At 46.7% G+C, this 23,709-nt stretch overlaps 1 protein-coding gene and 1 pseudogene across 1 annotated transcript in view; one reads left to right on the top strand and one right to left on the bottom strand.

The window, feature by feature from the left end:
* LOC123998976 overlaps positions 1 to 23,709 on the top strand; it is an 899,899-nt pseudogene that overhangs the window by 479,163 nt on the left and 397,027 nt on the right.
* The window catches only part of LOC123998934 (adhesion G protein-coupled receptor L1-like), a 255,839-nt gene that overhangs the window by 20,734 nt on the left and 211,396 nt on the right, over positions 1 to 23,709 (bottom strand). Inside the window, 7 exon segments of the mRNA XM_046304189.1 lie at positions 3,987 to 4,160; positions 8,375 to 8,580; positions 16,628 to 16,750; positions 16,930 to 17,110; positions 21,201 to 21,239; positions 21,523 to 21,708; positions 22,246 to 22,349. Of these exon segments, the coding sequence (XP_046160145.1) occupies positions 3,987 to 4,160; positions 8,375 to 8,580; positions 16,628 to 16,750; positions 16,930 to 17,110; positions 21,201 to 21,239; positions 21,523 to 21,708; positions 22,246 to 22,349 (1,013 nt within the window).

Here is a 23,709-nt window from a genome sequence, read left to right as displayed (position 1 = left end):
ACCACTCGAGTGTTGCTTTAGTAGTATGCTTAGAGTCATTGTCTTGCTGGAAGGTGAACCTCCGTCCCAGTCTCAAATCTCTGGAAGACTGAAACAGGTTTCCCTCAAGAATCTCCCTGTATTTAGTCCCAGCCATCATTCATTCAATTCTGACCAGTTTCCCAGTCCCTGCCGATGAAAAACATTGCATGATGCTGCCACTACCATGCTTCACTGTGGGGATGGAGTTCTCGGGGTGATGCGAGGTGTTGGGTTTGAGCCAGATATAGCGTTTTCCTGGATGGCCAAAAAGCTCACTTTTAGTCTCATCTGACCAGAGAACCTTCTTCCAAATGTATGGGAAGTCTCCCACATGCCTTTTGGGGAACACCAGAAAGCAATGGCTTTTTTTCTGGCCACTCTTCTGTAAAGGCCTGCTCTGTGGAGTGTAGGGCTTAAAGTGGTCCAGTGGTCCAATGGACAGATACTCCAATCTCCTCTGTGGAGCTTTGCAGCTACTTCAGGTTTATCTTTGGTCTCTTTGTTGCCTCTCTGATTAATGCCCTCCTTGCCTGGTTCGTGAATTTTGGTGAGCGGCCCTCTCTTGGCAGGTTTGTTGTGGTGGCATATTCTTTCATTTTTTTAATAATGGATTTAATGGTGCTCTGTGGGATGTTCAAAGTTTCTGATATATTTTATAACACAACCCTGATCTGTACTTCTACACAACTTTGTCCCTGACCTGTTTGGAGAGCTCCTTAGTCTTCATGGTGCCGCTTGCTTGGTGGTGCCCCTTGCTTACTGGAGTTGCAGACACTGGGGCCTTTCAGAACCGGTGTATATATTCTTATATATCATGTGACACGTAATTTGTTGCACCAAATCTTATTTAGGGGCTTCATAGCAAAGGGAGTGAATACATATACAGTGGGGAGAACAAGTATTTGATACACTGCCGATTTTGCAGGTTTTCCTACTTACAAAGCATGTAGAGGTCTGTAATTTTTATCATAGGTACACTTCAACTATGAGAGACGGAATTTAAAACAAAGATCCAGAAAATCACATTGTATGATTTTAAGTAATTAATTTGCATTTTATTGCATGACATAAGTATTTGACACATCAGAAAAGCAGAACTTAATATTTGGTACAGAAACCTTTGTTTGCAATTACAGAGATCATACGTTTCCTGTAGTTCTTGACCAGGTTTGCGCACACTGCAGCAGGGATTTTGGCCCACTCCTCCATACAGATCTTCTCCAGATCCTTCAGGTTTCGGGGCTGTCGCTGGGCAATATGGACTTTCAGCTCCCTCCAAAGATTTTCTATTGGGTTCAGGTCTGGAGACTGGCTAGGCCACTCCAGGATCTTGAGATGCTTCTTACGGAGCCACTCCTTAGTTGCCCTGGCTGTGTGTTTCGGGTCATTGTCATGCTGGAAGACCCAGCCACGACCCATCTTCAATGCTATTACTGAGGGAAGGAGGTTGTTGGCCAAGATCTCGCGATACATGGCCCTATCCATCCTCCCCTCAATATGGTGCAGTCGTCCTGTTCCCTTTGCAGAAAAGCATCCCTAAAGAATGATGTTTCCACCTCCATTCTTCACGGTTGATATAGTTTTCTTGGGGTTGTACTCATTCTTCTTCTTCCTCCAAACACAGCGAGTGGAGTTTAGACCAAAAAGCTCTATTTTTGTCTCATCAGACCACATGACCTTCTCCCATTCCTCCACTGGATCATCCAGAGGGTCATTGGCAAACTTCAGACGGGCCTGGACATGCGCTGGCTTGAGCAGGGGGACCTTGCGTGCACTGCAGTATTTTAATCCATGACGGCGTAGTGTGTTACTAATGGTTTTCTTTGAAGCTGTGGTCCCAGCTCTCTTCAGGTCATTGACCAGGTCCTGCCGTGTAGTTCTGGGCTGATCCCTCACCTTCCTCATGATCATTGATGCCCCACGAGGTGAGATCTTGCATGGAGCCCCAGACCGAGGGTGATTGACCGTCATCTTGAACTTCTTCCATTTTCCAATAATTGTGCCAACAGTTGTTGCCTTCTCACCAAGCTGCTTGCCTATTGTCCTGTAGCCCATCCCAGCCTTGTGCAGGTCTCCAATTTGATCCCCGATGTCCTTACACAGCCCTCTGGTCTTGACCATTGTGGAGAGGTTGGAGTCTGTTTGATTGAGTGTGTGGACAGGTGTCTTTTATACAGGCAACGAGTTCAAACAGGTGCAGTTAATACAGGGAATGAGTGGAGAACAGGAGGACTTCTTAAAGAAAAACTAACAGGGAGCCAGAATTCTTACGGGTTGGTAGGTGATCAAATACTTATGTCATGCAATAAAATGCAAATGAATTCCTTAAAAATCATACAATGTGATTTTCTGGATTTTTGTTTTAGATTCCGTCTCTCACAGTTGAAATATTTTATTAGGCAAGTCAGTTAAGAACAAATTATTATTTTCAATGATGGCCTAGGAACAGTGGGTTAACTGCCTGTTCGGGGGCAGGACGATAGATTTGTACCTTGTACTTTGTCAGCACAGGGATTTGAACTTGCAACCTTTCGGTTACTAGTCCAACACTCTAACCACTAGGCTACCATGCCACCCCATGCTTTGTATGTTAGGAAAACCTGCAAAATCGGCAGTGTATCAAATAATTGTTCTCCCCACTGCACATGCACCACTTTTCCATTTAAGTTATTTTTTAAATTTCACTTCACCAATTTGTCCATGAAATGAAATCCAAATAAAAATCCATTTAAATTACAGGTTCTAATGCAACAAAATAGGAAAAACGCCAAGGGGGATGAATACTTTCGCAAGGCACTGTATATTTAGTCTTTACCACTCAAATGCGCCCAATATATGTGGTGCTGCTCATGGCAACGTCATCTCGCTGAGTCTACCTTTAAATTATAAAGGTAGACTCAACGTGACTCGCCAGATTCCGAAGCTTGAAAACCCTATAAAAAAACATTATATTTCCCCCCTTCCCCCCCCAAAATTACTAAAACTGAACATAGTTTTGGAGTCAAAGATAACAGTTCCAGTATAGCCGGATGTGGAGATCCTGGGCTGGACTGATAACACGTGGTCTGCGGATGTGGAGATCCTGGGCTGGACTGATAACACGTGGTCTGCGGATGTGGAGATCCTGGGCTGGACTGATAACACGTGGTCTGCGGATGTGGAGATCCTGGGCTGGAGTGATAACACGTGGTCTGCGGATGTGGAGATCCTGGGTTGGACTGATAACACGTGGTCTGCGGATGTGGAGATCCTGGGCTGGAGTGATAACACGTGGTCTGCGGATGTGGAGATCCTGGGCTGGAGTGATAACACGTGGTCTGCGGATGTGGAGATCCTGGGCTGGACTGATAACACGTGGTCTGCGGATGTGGAGATCCTGGGCTGGACTGATAACACGTGGTCTGCGGATGTGGAGATCCTGGGCTGGACTGATAACACGTGGTCTGCGGATGTGGAGATCCTGGGCTGGACTGATAACACGTGGTCTGCGGATGTGGAGATCCTGGGCTGGAGTGATAACACGTGGTCTGCGGATGTGGAGATCCTGGGCTGGAGTGATAACACGTGGTCTGCGGATGTGGAGATCCTGGGCTGGACTGATAACACGTGGTCTGCGGATGTGGAGATCCTGGGCTGGAGTGATAACACGTGGTCTGCGGATGTGGAGATCCTGGGCTGGAGTGATAACACGTGGTCTGCGGATGTGAGGCTCGTAGGACGTACTGCCAAATTCTCTAAAACAACACTGAGGTGGCTGATGATTTTCGGGTTTTCATTTACTATAATAACCTTGGTGTGTGCCAGTCTTTCTGTCTGTCTGTATGCCTGTGTGTGTGTGTGTGTGTGTGTGTGTGTGTGTGTGTGTGTGTGTGTGTGTGTGTGTGTGTGTGTGTGTGTGTGTGTGTGTGTGTGTGTGTGTGTGTGTGTGTGTGTGTGTGTGTGTGTGTAATATCCACTGGACCTACATCAGGCTGGTGGTGGGCCATGAGCACAGCAAAGTTGGTGAGGTGGGAACAGGAGCAGGTGGTGTGTGTGCTGTTGGTGTCCAGCAGTCTACAACCCTGAGACGACCACTGGCCTGTCATCGACCGCTCAGAGTAATTCCAGAACGAACAGTTGGGACTGTAGTGGTTCTCTAACTGGAGGGAGAGAGTGAGAGAGGGGGGGGGGGGGTAATTTCAAAAGAAAATTCATTAACTTTATTGATACCAAAGGTAAATGGTTCTGTCGCAGGCTTTATAACAACACACAAACATAAATAACAAACATAAAGTGCTGCAATCCATTTAAACATGTTTCTATACAGTACAAGCAGATGACAGGGAAAGAAAATACAGCCTATTTAAACAGTTGGCAAATATGTGGGAGAGAGAGAGAGAAAGGGTGAGAGGTGAAATATATTGTAATGCATATGCACAGTAACAGAACAGTGTGTACAGTGTGGGGGATGTAGGGTTTGATGCTCTGTATACAGTATGTGAATGGGCCTGTTAGTCTACTACAGTACAGTATGTGTATGGGTCTGTTTGTCTACTACAGTACAGTATGTGTATGGGCCTGTTAGTCTACTACAGTACAGTATGTGTATGGGTTTGTTTGTCTACTACAGTACAGTATGTGTATGGGCTTGTTTGTCTACTACAGTACAGTATGTGGTCTTGTTTGTCTACTACAGTACAGTATGTGTATGGGCTTGTTTGTCTACTACAGTACAGTATGTGTATGGGCTTGTTTGTCTACTACAGTACAGTATGTGGTCTTGTTTGTCTACTACAGTACAGTATGTGTATGGGCTTGTTTGTCTACTACAGTACAGTATGTTGTCTTGTTTGTCTACTACAGTACAGTATGTGTATGGGCTTGTTTGTCTACTACAGTACAGTATGTGTATGGGCTTGTTTGTCTACTACAGTACAGTATGTGGTCTTGTTAGTCTACTACAGTACAGTATGTGTATGGGCTTGTTTGTCTACTACAGTACAGTATGTGTATGGGCTTGTTTGTCTACTACAGTACAGTATGTGTATGGGCTTGTTAGTCTACTACAGTACAGTATGTGGTCTTGTTTGTCTATTACAGTACAGTATATGTATGGGCTTGTTTGTCTACTACAGTACAGTATGTGTATGGGCTTGTTTGTCTACTACAGTACAGTATGTGTATGGGGTTGTTTGTCTACTACAGTACAGTATGTGTATGGGCTTGTTTGTCTACTACAGTACAGTATGTGGTCTTGTTTGTCTACTACAGTACAGTATGTGGTCTTGTTTGTCAACTACAGTACACTATGTGTATGGGCTTGTTTGTCTACTACAGTACAGTATGTGTATGGGTTTGTTTGTCTACTACAGTACAGTATATGTATGGACTTTTTTGTCTACTACAGTACAGTATGTGGTCTTGTCTGTCTACTACAGTACACTATGTGTATGGTCTTGTTTGTCTACTACAGTACAGTATGTGGTCTTGTTTGTTTGTATGGGCTTGTTTGTCTACTACAGTACAGTATGTTGTCTTGTTTGTCTACTACAGTACAGTATGTGGTCTTGTTTTTCTACTACAGTACACTATGTGTATGGTCTTGTTTGTCTACTACAGTACAGTATGTGGTCTTGTTTGTCTACTACAGTCTTGTTTGTCTACAGTATGTGTACTACAGTACAGTATGTGTATGGGCTTGTTTGTCTACTACAGTACAGTATATGTATGGACTTTTTTGTCTACTACAGTACAGTATGTGGTCTTGTTTGTCTCTACAGTACAGTCTACTACAGTACAGTATGTTGTCTTGTTTGTCTACTACAGTACAGTATGTGGTCTTGTTTTTCTACTACAGTACACTATGTGTATGGTCTTGTTTGTCTACTACAGTACAGTATGTGGTCTTGTTAGTCTACTACAGTATAGTATGTGCTCTTGTTTTTCTACTACAGTACAGTATGTTTATGGTCTTGTTTGTCTACTACAGTACAGTATGTTGTCTTGTTTGTCTACTACAGTACAGTATGTGGTCTTGTTTTTCTACTACAGTACAGTATATTGTCTTGTTTGTCTACTACAGTACAGTATGGGGTCTTGTTTTTCTACTACAGTACAGTATGTGTATGGTCTTGTTTGTCTACTACAGTACAGTATGTGTATGGTCTTGTTTGTCTACTACAGTACAGTATGTGGTCTTGTTAGTCTACTACAGTATAGTATGTGCTCTTGTTTTTCTACTACAGTACAGTATGTTTATGGTCTTGTTTGTCTACTACAGTTCAGTATGTTGTCTTGTTTGTCTACTACAGTACAGTATGTGGTCTTGTTTTTCTACTACAGTACAGTATGTGTATGGTCTTGTTTGTCTACTACAGTACAGTATGTGTATGGTCTTGTTTGTCTACTACAGTACAGTATGTGGTCTTGTTTGTCTACTACAGTACAGTATGTGGTCTTGTTTTTCTACTACAGTACAGTATGTGTATGGTCTTGTTTGTCTACTACAGTACAGTATGTGTATGGTCTTGTTTGTCTACTACAGTACAGTATGTGGTCTTGTTTGTCTACTACAGTACAGTATGTGGTCTTGTTTTTCTACTACAGTACAGTATGTGTATGGTCTTGTTTGTCTACTACAGTACAGTATGTGTATGGTCTTGTTTGTCTACTACAGTACACTATGTGTATGGGCTTGTTTGTCTACTACAGTACAGTATGTGTATGGTCTTGTTTGTCTACTACAGTACAGTATATGTATGGGCTTGTTTGTCTACTACAGTACAGTATGTGTATGGGCTTGTTTGTCTACTACAGTACAGTATGTGGTCTTGTTTTTTCTACTACAGTACAGTATGTGTATGGGCTTGTTTGTCTACTACAGTACAGTATGTGTATGGGCTTGTTTGTCTACTACAGTACAGTATATGTATGGGCTTGTTTGTCTACTACAGTACAGTATGTGTATGGGCTTGTTTGTCTACTACAGTACAGTATGTGTATGGGCTTGTTTGTCTACTACAGTACAGTATATGTATGGGCTTGTTTGTCTCCTACAGTACAGTATATGTATGGGCTTGTTTGTCTACTACAGTACAGTATATGTATGGGCTTGTTTGTCTACTACAGTACAGTATGTGTATGGGCTTGTTTGTCTACTACAGTACAGTATGTGGTCTTGTTTTTTCTACTACAGTACAGTATGTGTATGGGCTTGTTTGTCTACTACAGTACAGTATGTGTATGGGCTTGTTTGTCTACTACAGTACAGTATATGTATGGGCTTGTTTGTCTACTACAGTACAGTATGTGTATGGGCTTGTTTGTCTACTACAGTACAGTATGTGTATGGGCTTGTTTGTCTACTACAGTACAGTATGTGTATGGGCTTGTTTGTCTACTACAGTACAGTATGTGTTTGGGCTTGTTAGTCTACTACAGTACAGTATGTGGTGTAGTGTTTAACCTCCTGTATGTGTACATTATGTCAATGTACATTTATGTTTGTGTATTTATTATTATTTAAAATGTTATTGTACCTTAGTTTAACTAGGCAAGTCAGGGTTAACTGCCTTGTTCAGGGGCAGAACGGCAGATTTTTAAATTGTCAGCTCGGGGATTCAATCTTTCAACCTTTCGGTTTATGCAAGTGTATGTGAGTGTAATTTTCACGTGAGTGTATTGTGTATATTGGAGTTTATTGTGTGTATGTGAGTGAAGTGTGTATACTGGAGTGTATTGTGTATGGGAGTGTATTGTCTGTATGGGAGTGTATTGTGTATGGGTGTGTCTCGTATATATGGGAGTGTATTATGTATGGGTGTGTATTGTGTGTATGGGAGTGTATTGTGTATAGTGTATGGGTGTATATTCTGTCTATGTGAGTGTATTGTGTATGGGAGTGTATTGTGTGTATGGGAGTGTATTGTGTATGGGAGATGGGAGTGTATTGTGTATGGGTGTGTATTGTATGTATGGGAGTGTATTGTGTATGGGTGTATATTGTGTGTATGTGAGTGTATTGTATATGGGAGTGTATTGTGTGTATGGGAGTGTATTGTGTATGGGTGTGTATTGTGTGTATGGAAGTGTATTGTGTATATGGGAGTGCATTGTGTATATGGGAGTGCATTGTGTGTATGGGAGAGTTTGTGGACTGTATGTGTGTGAGTCACAGGAGGTTGGTGGCACCTTTATTGGGGTGAATGGGCTCATGGTAATGTCTGGAGCGTAATGAATGGAATGGTATCAAATACATCAAACACATGGTTTTCATGTGTTTGATGCCAATCCATTTGCTATGTTCCGGCCATTGTTATGAGCCGTTCTGTAAGTATGTAAGCGTATGACATTAAATGTATCTGTAAGTGTATACCTGTAAGTGTTTGAGTGTGAACACCACCGGCTCAGTGAGGAACACTCTGCTGGACTCTTTATTGATGGAGGCGGCGATGACGTGGGAGTTGACCGCCAAGCCCTGCTCCCCCGGTGCCGCCTCCAGCTCCATCTTCACCGTGGCGTTCTCCGTAGACAGGAAGGAGCCCAAGTTCTTATAAAGAACAAACACTACCTTGACTTGGCCTGGAGGGGGAGAGAGAGATGAGAGACGGGGAGCGACGGGGAGAGACGGGTAGAGAGCGAAAGGGTCAGAGTGAGAGACGGGGAGCGGGAGAAAGAAGAAGAGAGAGAGATAGAGAGAGGAAATGAGAGAGGGAAAGGAAACAGAGAAAAAAGAAACCGAAATAGTGTGTGAAGGGAGCATAATAAGGAGAGCGAGTCAGACAGAGTAATAGAACAGAAAGAGGTAAAGGAGAGGGAAGGGGGGAGGAGAGAGAGTCAGAGAGAGAGATAGAACATAAAGAGGGGAAGGGGGAGGGGGGGAGGAGAGGGAGTAAGAGAGAGATAGAACATAAAGAGGGGAAGGGGGAAGGAGAGAGAGTCAGAGAGAGAGATAGAACATAAAGAGGGGAAGGGGGAAGGAGAGAGAGTCAGAGAGAGAGATAGAACATAAAGAGGGGAAGGGGGAAGGAGAGATAGAACATAAAGAGGGGAAGGGGGAAGGAGAGAGAGTCAGAGAGAGAGATAGAACATAAAAGGGGAAGGGGATGGAGAGAGAGTCAGAGAGAGAGATAGAACATAAAGAGGGGAAGGGGGAAGGAGAGAGAGTCAGAGAGAGAGATAGAACATAAAGAGGGGAAGGGGGAAGGGAGAGAGTCAGAGAGAGAGATAGAACATAAAGAGGGGAAGGGGGATGGAGAGAGAGTCAGAGAGAGAGAGAGATAGAACATAAAGAGGGGAAGGGGGAAGGGGGAGAGAGAGTCAGAGAGAGAGATAGAACATAAAGAGGGGAAGGGGGAAGGAGAGAGAGTCAGAGAGAGAGATAGAACATAAAGAGGGGAAGGGGGGATGGAGAGAATCAGAGAGACAGATAGAACATAAAGAGGGGCAGGGGGATGGAGAGAGAGTCAGAGAGAGAGATAGAACATAAAGAGGGGAAGGGGGATGGAGAGAGAAAAGAGAAAGAGGAAAAGGAGGAATAGTAAAGAGAGAAGACAGAAATAGCAAGAGAGGACGGGGGAAAGGAGGAAAGGGAGAGAGGCAGAGTGACAGGGGGGAGAGAGAGAGAGTTAGTGAAGGTTAGAATGATGGTAAGAACCGTTTCATTTTGACTGGTGGGAAAGAGGGGATATTTAATGTGGAGGGCAATGGAACATTCATCCCTCAAGCATTCACAGATCTCCTATTATTCCATATGAATTTTTCATGTGCGTTTGTTTCAATCATTCTAATCTGGTTCCCACTGCAGAGCCGAGCGCTGACAGAAAACAGAGAAAGGGGAGAGGGAGGGATGGAGGGAGGGAGAGGAGGAATGGAGGACTGGAGGGAGGGAGAGGAGGAATGGAGGGAGGATTGGAGGGAGGACTGGAGGAAGGACTGGAGGGAGGGAGAGGAGGAATGGAGGAATGGAGGGAGGACTGGAGGGAGGACTGGAGGGAGGGAGAGGAGGAATGGAGGGAGGACTGGAGGGAGGACTGGAGGGAGGGAGAGGAGGAATGGAGGGAGGGAGAGGGGGAGGAGGAGGGGAGAGGGGGAGGAGGAGGGGGGCTTGAAACGGGAGAAGAGATTAGAGAAGGGTATAAAATGGTGGAGAGATGGAGCAAGAGAGAGAGAGAGAGAGAGAGAGAGAGAGAGAGAGAGAGAGAGAGAGAGAGAGAGAGAGAGAGAGAGAGAGAGCTGAGATTGCTCTGTCAGGCTGTGGGTGATAGTCATCTACACGCCTCTCCAGCGATTCTATTAGGAGTGTTGTTCGGAAACCATCAAGGAAGAAATGGTCTCAGCGCTTTTATTAATCTGATTGGCCTGTTATTATGAAACAATAACTTGGTCAACTGCATGCAGATTACTTTAGACTCGCATGAAAATGCAAATGGAAACATTGACTGAGAGATCCCTGAGCCCATATCTCAGGTCATGAAGGGAACGGGAGATCCCTGAGCCTACATCCCAGGTCATGAAGTGAACAGGAGATCCCTGAGCCCATATCTCAGGTCATGAAGTGAACGGGAGATCCCTGAGCCCATATCTCAGGTCATGAAGTGAATGGGAGATCCCTGAACACATATCTCAGGTCATGAAGTGAACGGGAGATCCAGAGCCCATATCTCAGGTCATGAAGTGAATGGGAGATCCCTGAACCCATATCTCAGGTCATGGAGTGAACGGGAGATCCCTGAGCCCATATCCCGGGTCAAGGAGTGAACGGGAGATACCTGAGCCCATATCTCAGGCCATGGAGTGAACGGGAGATCCCTGAGCCCATATCTCGGGTCATGGAGTGAACGGGAGATCCAGAGCCCATATCTCAGGTCATGGAGTGAACGGGAGATCTAGAGCCCATATCTCAGGTCATGAAGTGAACGGGAGATCCCTGAGCCCATATCTCAGGTCATGGAGTGAAAGGGAGATCCCTGAGCCCATATCTCAGGTCATGAAGTGAACGGGAGATCCAGAGCCCATATCTCAGGTCATGAAGTGAACGGGAGATCCAGAGCCCATATCTCAGGTCATGGAGTGAACGGGAGATCCCTGAGCACATATCTCAGGTCATGGAGTGAACGGGAGAACCCTTCCTGAGCATCTCTGGGAGCCCATATCTCAGGTCATGGAGTGAACGGGAGATCCCTGAGCCCATATCTCAGGTCATGGAGTGAACGGGAGATCCAGAGCCCATATCTCAGGTCATGAAGTGAATGGGAGATCCCTGAACCCATTTCTCAGGTCATGGAGTGAACGGGAGATCCAGGGCCCATATCTCAGGTCATGGAGTGAACGGGAGATCCAGAGCCCATATCTCAGGTCATGAAGTGAATGGGAGATCCCTGAACCCATTTCTCAGGTCATGGAGTGAACGGGAGATCCAGGGCCCATATCTCAGGTCATGGAGTGAACGGGAGATCCAGAGCCCATATCTCAGGTCATGAAGTGAACGGGAGATCCCTGATCCCATATCTCAGGTCATGGAGTGAAAGGGAGATCCAGAGCCCATATCTCAGGTCATGCCCATATCTCAGTCATGAACGGGAGATCCAGAGCCCATATCTCAGGTCATGAAGTGAACGGGAGATCCAGAGCCCATATCTCAGGTCATGGAGTGAACGGGAGATCCAGAGCCCATATCTCAGGTCATGAAGTGAACGGGAGATCCCTGAGCCCATATCTCAGGTCATGGAGTGAACGGGAGATCCAGAGCCCATATCTCAGGTCATGGAGTGAACGGGAGATCCAGAGCCCATATCTCAGGTCATGAAGTGAACGGGAGATCCAGAGCCCATATCTCAGGTCATGAAGTGAAAGGGAGATCCAGAGCCCATATCTCAGGTCATGGAGTGAACGGGAGATCCAGAGCCCATATCTCAGGTCATGGAGTGAACGGGAGATCCCTGAGCCCATATCTCGGGTCATGGAGTGAACGGGGAGATCTCAGGTCATGGAGTGAGCCCATATCTCAGGTCATGGAGTGAACGGGAGATCCCTGAGCCATGGAGTGAATATCTCAGGTCATGGAGTGAACGGGAGATCCCTGAGCCCATATCTCAGGTCATGGAGTGAACGGGAGATCCCTGAGCCTATATCTCGGGTCATGGAGTGAACGGGAGATCCCTGAGCCCATATCTCAGAGCCCATATCTCAGGTCATGGAGTGAACGGGAGATCCAGAGCCCATATCTCAGGTCATGAAGTGAAGATCCCAGAGCCCATATCTCAGGTCATGGAGTGAACGGGAGATCCCTGAGCCCATATCTCAGGTCATGGAGTGAACAGGAGATCCCTGAGCCCATATCTCAGGTCATGGAGTGAACGGGAGATCCCTGAGCCCATATCTCAGGTCATGGAGTGAACGGGAGATCCCTGAGCCCATATCTCAGGTCATGAAGTGACAGGGAGATCCCTGAGCCCATATCTCAGGTCATGGAGTGAACGGGAGATCCAGAGCCCATATCTCAGGTCATGGAGTGAACGGGAGATCCCTGAGCCCATATCTCAGGTCATGGAGTGAACGGGAGATCCCTGAGCCCATATCTCAGGTCATGGAGTGAACGGGAGATCCCTGAGCCCATATCTCAGGTCATGGAGTGAACGGGAGATCCCTGAGCCCATATCTCAGGTCATGAAGGTCATGGAGATCCCAGAGCCCATATCTCAGGTCATGGAGTGAACGGGGGAGATCCCTGAGCCCATATCTCAGGTCATGGAGTGAACGGGAGATCCTGAGCCCATATCTCAGGTCATGGAGTGAACGGGAGATCCCTGAGCCCATATCTCAGGTCATGGAGTGAACGGGAGATCCAGAGCCCATATCTCAGGTGAATGGGAGATCCCTGAGCCCATATCTCAGGTCATGGAGTGGGAGATCCCTGAGCCCATATCTCAGGTCATGGAGTGAACGGGAGATCCCTGAGCCCATATCTCAGGTCATGGAGTGAACGGGAGATCCCTGAGCCCATATCTCAGGTCATGGAGTGAACGGGAGATCCAGAGCCCATATCTCAGGTCATGAAGTGAACGGGAGATCCAGAGCCCATATCTCAGGTCATGGAGTGAACGGGAGATCCAGAGCCCATATCTCAGGTCATGGAGTGAACGGGAGATCCAGAGCCCATATCTCAGGTCATGGAGTGAACGGGAGATCCAGAGCCCATATCTCAGGTCATGGAGTGAACGGGAGATCCCTGAGCCCATATCTCAGGTCATGGAGTGAACGGGAGATCCAGAGCCCATATCTCAGGTCATGGAGTGAACGGGAGATCCAGAGCCCATATCTCAGGTCATGAAGTGAACGGGAGATCCCTGAGCCCATATCTCAGGTCATGGAGTGAATCTCAGGTCATGGAGGAGATCGGGAGATCCCTGAGCCCATATCTCAGGTCTGAGCCCATATCTCGGGTCATGGAGTGATACGGGAGATCCCTGAGCCCATATCTCAGGTCATGGAGTGAACGGGAGATCCCTGAGCCTATATCTCGGGTCATGGAGTGAACGGGAGATCCCTGAGCCCATATCTCAGGTCATGGAGTGAACGGGAGATCCAGAGCCCATATCTCAGGTCATGGAGTGAACGGGAGATCCCTGAGCCCATATCTCAGGTCATGGAGTGAACGGGAGATCCCTGAGCCCATATCTCAGGTCATGGAGTGAACGGGAGATCCAGAGCCCATATCTCAGGTCATGAAGTGAACGGGAGATCCAGAGCCCATATCTCAGGTCATGGAGTGAACGGGAGATCCCTGAGCCCATATCTCGGGTCATGGAGTGAACGGGAGATCCCTGAGCCCATATCTCAGGTCAGTGGAGATCCAGAGCCCATATCTCAGGTCACGGGAGATCCCTGAGGGAGTGAACGGGAGATCCAGAGCCCATATCTCAGGTCATGGAGTGAACGGGAGATCCCTGAGCCCATATCTCAGGTCATGGAGTGAACGGGAGATCCCTGAGCCCATATCTCAGGTCATGGAGTGAACGGGAGGAGATCCCTGAGCCCATATCTCAGGTCATGGAGTGAACGGGAGATCCCTGAGCCCATATCTCGGGTCATGGAGTGAACGGGAGATCCCTGAGCCCATATCTCAGGTCATGGAGTGAACGGGAGATCCCTGAGCCCATATCTCAGGTCATGGAGTGAACGGGAGATCCCTGAGCCCATATCTCAGGTCATGGAGTGAACGGGAGATCCCTGAGCCCATATCTCAGGTCATGGAGTGAACGGGAGATCCAGAGCCCATATCTCAGGTCATGAAGTGAACGGGAGATCCCTGAGCCCATATCTCAGGTCATGGAGTGAACGGGAGATCCAGAGCCCATATCTCAGGTCAGTGAACGGGAGATGGAGTGGAACGGGAGATCCCTGAGCCCATATCTCAGGTCATGGAGTGAACGGGAGATCCCTGAGCCCATATCTCAGGTCATGGAGTGAACGGGAGATCCAGAGCCCATATCTCAGGTCATGGAGTGAACGGGAGATCCAGAGCCCATATCTCAGGTCATGGAGATCCAGAGCCCATATCTCAGGTCATGAAGTGAGATCCCTGAGCCCATATCTCAGGTCATGGAGTGAACGGGAGATCCCTGAGCCCATATCTCAGGTCATGGAGTAAACGGGAGATCCAGAGCCCATATCTCGGGTCATGAAGTGAACGGGAGATCCCTGAGCCCATATCTCAGGTCATGGAGTGATCAGGAGATCCTTGAACCCATATCTCGGGTCATGCAGTGAACGGGAGATCCCTGAGCCCATATCTCAGGTCATGGAGTGAACGGGAGATCCCTGAGCCCATATCTCGGGTCATGGAGTCGGGAGATCCCTGAGCCCATATCTCAGGTCATGGAGTGAACGGGAGATCCCTGAGCCCATATCTCGGGTCATGGAGTGAACGGGAGATCCCTGAGCCCATATCTCAGGTCATGGAGTGAACGGGAGATCCCTGAGCCCATATCTCAGGTCATGGAGTGAACGGGAGATCCAGAGCCCATATCTCAGGTCATGGAGTGAACGGGAGATCCCTGAGCCCATATCTCAGGTCATGGAGTGAACGGGAGATCCAGAGCCCATATCTCAGGTCATGGAGTGAATCCGGGAGATCCCTGAGCCCATATCTCAGGTCATGGAGTGAACGGGAGATCCAGAGCCCATATCTCAGGTCATGGAGTGAACGGGAGATCCAGAGCCCATATCTCAGGTCATGGAGTGAACGGGAGATCCAGAGCCCATATCTCAGGTCATGGAGTGAACGGGAGATCCCTGAGCCCATATCTCAGGTCATGGAGTGAACGGGAGATCCAGAGCCCATATCTCAGGTCATGGAGTGAACGGGAGATCCCTGAGCCCATATCTCAGGTCATGGAGTGAACGGGAGATCCCTGAGCCCATATCTCAGGTCATGGAGTGAACGGAGGAGCCCATATCTCAGGTCATGGAGTGAGCCCATATCTCAGGTCATGGAGTGAATGGGAGATCCCTGAGCCCATATCTCGGGTCATGGAGTGAACGGGAGATCCCTGAGCCCATATCTCAGGTCATGGAGTGAACGGGAGATCCAGAGCCCATATCTCAGGTCATGGAGTGAACGGGAGATCCCTGAGCCCATATCTCGGGTCATGGAGTGAACGGGAGATCCCTGAGCCCATATCTCAGGTCATGGATTGAACGGGAGATCCCTGAGCCCATATCTCAGGTCATGGAGTGAACGGGAGATCCAGAGCCCATATCTCAGGTCATGGAGTGAACGGGAGATCCCTGAGCCCATATCTCAGGTCATGGAGTGAACGGGAGATCCCTGAGCCCATATCTCAGGTCATGGAGTGAACGGGAGATCCAGAGCCCATATCTCAGGTCATGGAGTGAACGGGAGATCCCTGAGCCCATATCTCAGGTCATGGAGTGAACGGGAGATCCAGAGCCCATATCTCAGGTCATGGAGTGAACGGGAGATCCCTGAGCCCATATCTCAGGTCATGGAGTGAACGGGAGATCCAGAGCCCATATCTCAGGTCATGAAGTGAACGGGAGATCCCTGAGCCCATATCTCAGGTCATGGAGTGAACAGGAGATCCCTGAGCCCATATCTCGGGTCATGGAGTGAACGGGAGATCCCTGAGCCCATATCTCAGGTCATGGAGTGAACGGGAGATCCCTGAGCCTATATCTCGGGTCATGGAGTGAACGGGAGATCCCTGAGCCCATATCTCAGGTCATGAAGTGAACGGGAGATCCAGAGCCCATATCTCAGGTCATGGAGTGAACGGGAGATCCCTGAGCCCATATCTCGGGTCATGGAGTGAACGGGAGATCCCTGAGCCCTTATCTCGGGTCATGGAGTGAACGGGAGATCCCTGAGCCAATATCTCAGGTCATGGAGTGAACGGGAGATCCAGAGCCCATATCTCAGGTCATGGAGTAAACGGGAGATCCCTGAGCCCATATCTCGGGTCATGGAGTAAACGGGAGATCCCTGAGCCCATATCTCAGGTCATGGAGTGAACGGGAGATCCAGAGCCCATATCTCAGGTCATGGAGTGAACGGGAGCGCTGTAGGGTTTGACTGTGATGTGATGACCGTGATAAGGTTACTGACCATTGCGGCTGTACTGTTTGATGGTGGAGGCGGAGAGCTGGATGGTGCTGTCGCTCACGTAGTTCTGAGGAAAGGACAGGTCCTGAAGGTCCATCTCTGTGTTCAACACGTGCACCTCCAGATCTAAGATACACACACAGGCATGTGGGAACAAATGGTTAGAGTTGTTCTGCTTTTCCAGGATATTGAGCATGTCCTGCTCTACACCTATCCACCTATTGGAATTACTATGGCTACTAATTCCAATGACTAATCACACACATGCATGTCCCCCACTGCTTCCATTTCCCCCTATTTCTTACCGATATTGGGGGCCCGGTCGGTGAAGCGGTTGCCGTACATGTTGTTGGCCAATAGGAATGCTCCTTTCTCCAGGACGTCCAATAGCATGGTGGCGGTGTGGGCCTGCTCCGTAGTGTTCATGTCCTGCCACGACTCCAGAGCCTCTGTACGCAGCAGGTTGTCCACTGTCTGCACTACCGCCTGGCAACGCAGAGGGGCGCTAGTTCACACTACTGTATTACACTGCATTACGTTACACATGCTACTGCTGTACATTACACATGCTACTGCTGTACATTACATTACACATGCTACTGCTGTACATTACACATGCTACTGCTGTACATTACCTTACACATGCTACTGCTGTACATTACACATGCTACTGCTGTACATTACATTACACATGCTACTGCTGTACATTACATTACACATGCTACTGCTGTACATTACATTACACATGCTACTGCTGTACATTACATTACACATGCTACTGCTGTACATTACATTTTCTGCTGCTCTACTCTTATAGTAGACGTTTGACCTGTTATCCAATTTATAACAGAGGCCTGTATGTTTGATTCACCATGTGATTCTCTTATACTATACAGGGCTGTATGTTCGATTCATCGTGTGATTCTCGTGTACTATACAGGCCTGTATGACACGCACAGGGTCAATTGAGTATTCTTCATTGTACAGTGGAAGGGAGAGAATTACAGCTGCACTTCTATGCTCTTCACACAATCACCATACATTTCCCCTTACCATACATCACCATACATTTCCCCTTACCATACATCACCATACATTTCCCCTTACCATACATCACCATACATTTCCCCTTACCATACATCACCATACATTTCCCCTTACCATACATCACCATACATTTCCCCTTCCCCTTACCATACATCACCATATATTTCCCCTTACCATACATCACCATATATTTCCCCTTACCATACATCACCATACCATACCATATTTCCCCTAACCATACATCACCATTCACCTTACCATGCAACACCATACATTTCCCCTTACCATACATCACCATATATTTCCCCTTACCATACATCACCATACATTTCCCCTTCCCCTTACCATACATCACCATACATTTCCCCTTCCCATTACCATACATTTCCCCTTACCATACATCACCATACATTTCCCCTTCCTTACCCATCACATCACATCACCATATATTTCCCCTTACCATACATCACCATACATTTCCCCTTCCCCTTACCATACATCACCATACATTTCCCCTTCCCATTACCATACATCACCATACATTTCCCCTTACCATACATCACCATACATTTCCCCTTACCATACATCACCATAGACATTTTACCCTTACCATACATCACCATACATTTTACCATACATCACCATATATTTACCATACATCACCATACATTTCCCCTTACCATACATCACCATACATTTCCCCTACATCACCATACATTTTACCATCCATCACCATACATTTCCCCTTACCATACATCACCATACATTTCCCCTTCCCCTTACCATACATCACCATACATTTCCCCTTCACCTTACCATACATCACAATACATTTCCCCTTACCATACATCACCATATATTTCCCCTTACCATACATCACCATACATTTCCCCTTACCATACATCACCATATATTTCCCCTTACCATACATCACCATACATTTCCCCTTCCCCTTACCATACATTTCCCCTTCACCTTACCATACATCACCATACATTTCCCCTTACATTTACATTTAAGTCATTTAGCAGACGCTCTTATCCAGAGCGACTTACAAATTGGTGCATTCACCTTATGACATCCAGTGGAACAGTCACTTTACAATAGTGCATCTAAATCTTAAAGGGGGGGGGGTGAGAAGGATTACTTATCCTACCATACATTTCCCCTTCCCCTTACCATACATCACCATACATTTCCCCTTACCATACATTTCCCCTTCCCCTTACCATACATTTCCCCTTCCCCTTACCATACATCACCATACATTTCCCCTCCCCTTACCATACATTCCCCTTCCCATTACCATACATTTCCCCTTCCCCTTACCATACATCACCATACATTTCCCCTTACCATACATCACCATACATTTCCCCTTACCATACATCACCATACATTTCCCCTTCCCCTTACCATACATCACCATACATTTCCCCTTACCATACATCACCATACATTTCCCCTTCCCCTTACCATACATCACCATACATTTCCCCTTACCATACATCACCATACATTTCCCCTTCCCCTTACCATACATCACCATACATTTCCCCTTCCCCTTACCATACATTTCCCCTTCCCCTTACCATACATCACCATACATTTCCCCTTACACTAAACCTATTAAAACCATTCAAATTATGTATATTGACCATATACTGTGTTACATTTGTGTTGCTTCATAAGTTACAGTACAACCAATGCTAAACAAGGGCACTCTAGTGACACACTACAACACAGCAGACTTTGCATAGATTGTACACCCCTGCAGATTTGTATGTATTTTGTTCCAATGCACAACAGACAGGTTAACCAGTTGAAGCTAGGGGGGCGCTATTTCATTATTGGATAAAAAAACGTGCCCGTTTTAAGCGCAATATTTTGTCACAAAAAGATGCTCGACTATGCATATAATTGCCAGCTTTGGAAGGAAAACACTCTGACGTTTTCAAAACTGCAAAGATATCATCTGTGGGTGCCCCAGAACTGATCTTACAGGCGAAACCAAGATGCAACTTCAAACAGGAAATGAGTAGGATTTTTGAGGCTCTGTTTTCCATTGTCTCCTTATATGGCTGTGAAAGCGCCACGAATTAGCCTGCCCTTTCTATCGTTTCTCCAAGTTGTCTGCAGCATTGTGACGTATTTGTAGGCATATCATTGGAAAATTGGCCATAAGAGACTACATTTAACAGGGGTCCGCCCAGTGTCCTTTGTTGAAATTGTTGCGTAATCTCCAAGCTGCTCGCATTCATCCATGTGATTGAGACAGAGAGGAGACTTCCAGGAATGCTATATCATGAAGAGATATGTGAAAAACACCTTGAGGATTGATTCTAAACAACGTTTACCATGTTTCAGTCGATATTATGGAGTTAATGTGGAAGAAAGTTTGGCGTTTGGATGAATGAATTTTCGTTTTTTTTGGTAGCCAAACATGATGCAGAAAATGGACCGATTTCTCCTGCACAACTAATCTTTCAGGAAATCTGAACATTTGCTATCTAACTGAGAGTCTCCTCATTGAAAACATGCGAAGTTCTTCAAAGGTAAATGATTTATTGAATGTTTTTGCTGGTTTTTGTGAAAATGTTGCCTGCTAATGCTAACGCTAAATGCTAACGCTAAATGCTAAAGCTAAATGCTAAATGCTAGTTTGCTATGGTTGAGAAGCATATTTTGAAAATCATTTGCGATTTTCATGAATAGTTAACGTTGGTTATGATAATGAGCTTGAGGCTGTATTCACGATCCCAGATCCGGGATGGCTCGACGCAAGAAGTTAAGGAACACATATGCTGCAGAATGACAGAAATCATTCATATGTAGAGATACATCATGCATTCTATGATATCACACACAGGATCATTTCATACTATCAAATGACCCCTTACACATAGCCAGAGATATCATACTGTATTGAACAGTACACAGCCAAGGCTCATATAGCAATGTATATCACTATAGTAACATTACAGTGAAACTTAGCTGAGTTATGTCACAGAAACATTATTACTGCTTCTATTACTCCGCCCACATTTCAGAGAGATACTATGAACATGAGGAAAAACTACAAAGAAAGCAGCAGCCTGAGGAAATATTACAGACACATTTCAGGCATCCAGAGAGATATCAGCCTTACAGCACACACACACACACACACACACACACACACACACACACACACACACACACACACACACACACACACACACACACACACACACACACACACACACACACACACACACACACACACACACACACACACACACACACACACACACACACACACACACACACACACACACACACACACCGCTGCACCGCACTCCACCTGCAACTAGAATGATTCTGAACAAGTTACATGATATATCTCAGCCTAAAGGAATCCTACACAGTACACACATACGTCTACTACAGACTAGGGGTTATCTTTCCCACATTATTCTCAGTAGTCAGTACACTGGTGGGCTAGAAGATATTGTCCATTTAAAGTTTGGGGATTAAAGGGGAAGGTTACCTGGATGTAAGCCCGACAGGTCCTCTCTCTCTTCTGGAGCTGATAGGAGGGAGGACAATAGTGTTACAGTACACTTCTATAGGGTACTGTAACACCAAAACAATGGAAAACTGCAAGTCCAGAGGGATGTTACACAGTATGGGTCTGTTAGCGTGCATTTTTAAACACCCAGTTCAGTTTGTCTGTGAGTGTGTGTGAATGTGTCTATGTGTGAGTGTGTGTGTTTGTACAACTTTGTGTTTGTGTACATCTATCTGTGTGTGTGTGTGTGTGTGTGTGTGTGTGTGTGTGTGGTGTGTGTTTGCACATGTGTGTCTTCTACCTTGTTGTAGTTGCGTGCGGCTGACTCCTTGTTGCCGGGCCGCAGGGCCTGAAGCTGGGCATCCAGTATGTCAAGCAGCTGTTCCATCAGACGCACTGACGAGCTGACATCACCAGCGTGGATCCGCCCCCGTGTGTGGTTCACCAACTCCCCAGCAATGTTGGCAGCATTCTCACCGCTCTTTATCTACACAGAGACACACATTTCCACCACTGGGTACTACACAGAGGAGTGTGTGTTGGGGGTTGCTGATGCTTGAGAGTGGTAAGTTGAAGGTGCGGAGTAGACGCACGTTTTGTTAATAAGGAATACATTTACATTACATCATTTAAGTCATTTAGCAGACGCTCTTATCCAGAGCGACTTACAAATTGAATACACTTTAAATATACTCAATAAAATAGTTGTAACTCAATTATCTTTTAATATACTTTAAATATACTTAATAAAAATAGTATTTCCATCATCTTGACCTTAATGGCCTTCCATAGGGTGAAAGACTAACTATAGAAAGTGGAGGATGAAGAGTGGATTTGAATATGGGTCTAGTTGAAATGAGTCATTCTAATGAGTGAAAATCTTAGTGATATGGTGGTGATGGGTTTTAATCAGGAGAGCCTTGGAGACATGCTAATGGCAGTGTGCATATGGACACAGACACCCAGGGCCAGAGGCAGGGCCAGAGGCCCCCAACAGAGGGACTAGTAGAGGTGGAGGTCTTACCTTCTGGGCTACCTGGTTGACCCAGGGAGAGGTGCAGTTACTGAGGTCAGGGCCCCGAGGGTTCCACATGACCGGAGCCGCTAAGCACTGGAACGAGGCGATGCCTGGGAGGGCCAGGGAGGAAGGGAGAAAGGGATGGAGGGAGGAAGAGACGGATGGAGAGATAATAAGCATTAGGTATTGGGCAATTATAGAGAAATTGATTTTAAAGAGAAAAGGAACAGGGCAAAGAGTACGACAGAGATAAAAAAAGAGTAAATGAAATGAACTTTAAATATGCTATACTTTGAGTGGTTCGGCAGAGGAGAGAAAAGAGAGGGAGGAAGGAGGAGGAAGTGTGTGAGAGAAAATGGGGCAGAAGTGGAAAGGTTAAATAATGGAGTGTAGGACAGAAAGAGAAAGAACAAGAAGGGAGGGGTAGGCTTTCCAATGAGTTGGCTATAAGAACATGGCTTTAAAGGAACACAAATTCACACAAACGTGTGCGACACACACACACACACACACAGCCCCCCACACAGCAAAGACGGCGACATCAGGCATCGTCTCTCATCTGCAAGAATAACACCTCAAGGGAGGACCTCCCGCCACCCCTCGTTTTCAGCTAAGTTTTCAGTTTAGTTAGGGGAGTTCAGAGAGAGGACAACACACTGGGATCAACCAAGGAAGGGTCTTTCCACTGCCGCTACACAAACAGCTCCATACAGGGAACAACAGAAGAGAGGGGAGAAGAGAGAGGGAGAAGAGAGGGAGAAGAGAGAGGGAGAAGAGAGGGAGAGAGGGAGAAGAGAGGGAGAGAGGGAGAAGAGAGGGAGAAGAGAGGGGAGAGAGGGAGAAGAGAGAGAGAAGAGAGGGAGAGAGGGAGAAGAGAGGGAGAGAGGGAGAAGAGAGGGAGAAGAGAGAGGGAGAAGAGAGAGGGAGAAGAGAGAGGGAGAATAGAGGGAGAAGAGAGGGAGAAGAGAGGGAGAAGAGAGGGGAAGAGAGGGAGAAAGAGAGAGGGAGAAGAGAGAGGGAGAAGAGAGAGGGAGAAGAGAGGGAGAAGAGAGAGGGAGAAGAGAGGGAGAAGAGAGGGAGAGGGAGAAGAGAGGGAGAAGAGAGGGAGAAGAGAGGGAGAGAGGGAGAAGAGAGAGGGAGAAGAGAGGAGAAGAGAGGGAGAAGAGAGAGGGAGAAGAGAGGGAGAGAGGGAGAAGAGAGAGGGAGAAGAGAGGGAGAAGAGAGGGAGAGGGAGAAGAGAGAGGGAGAAGAGAGAGGGAGAAGAGAGAGAGGGAGAGGGAGAAGAGAGAGGGAGAAGAGAGGGAGAGAGAGAGAGGGAGAGAGAGGGAGAAGAGAGGGAGAAGAGAGGGAGAAGAGAGGGAGAAGAGAGAGAGGGAGAGAGGGAGGAGAAGAGGGAGAGAGGGAGAAGAGAGGGAGAAGAGAGAGGGAGAAGAGAGGGAGAAGAGAGGGAGAAGAGAGAGGGAGAAGAGA

Source organism: Oncorhynchus gorbuscha, linkage group LG16 (assembly GCF_021184085.1).
Source record: "Oncorhynchus gorbuscha isolate QuinsamMale2020 ecotype Even-year linkage group LG16, OgorEven_v1.0, whole genome shotgun sequence".
Taxonomy (NCBI): domain Eukaryota; kingdom Metazoa; phylum Chordata; class Actinopteri; order Salmoniformes; family Salmonidae; genus Oncorhynchus; species Oncorhynchus gorbuscha.
Note: the sequence above shows the minus strand (reverse complement) of the source record. Positions and strands in the feature narration are given on the sequence as shown.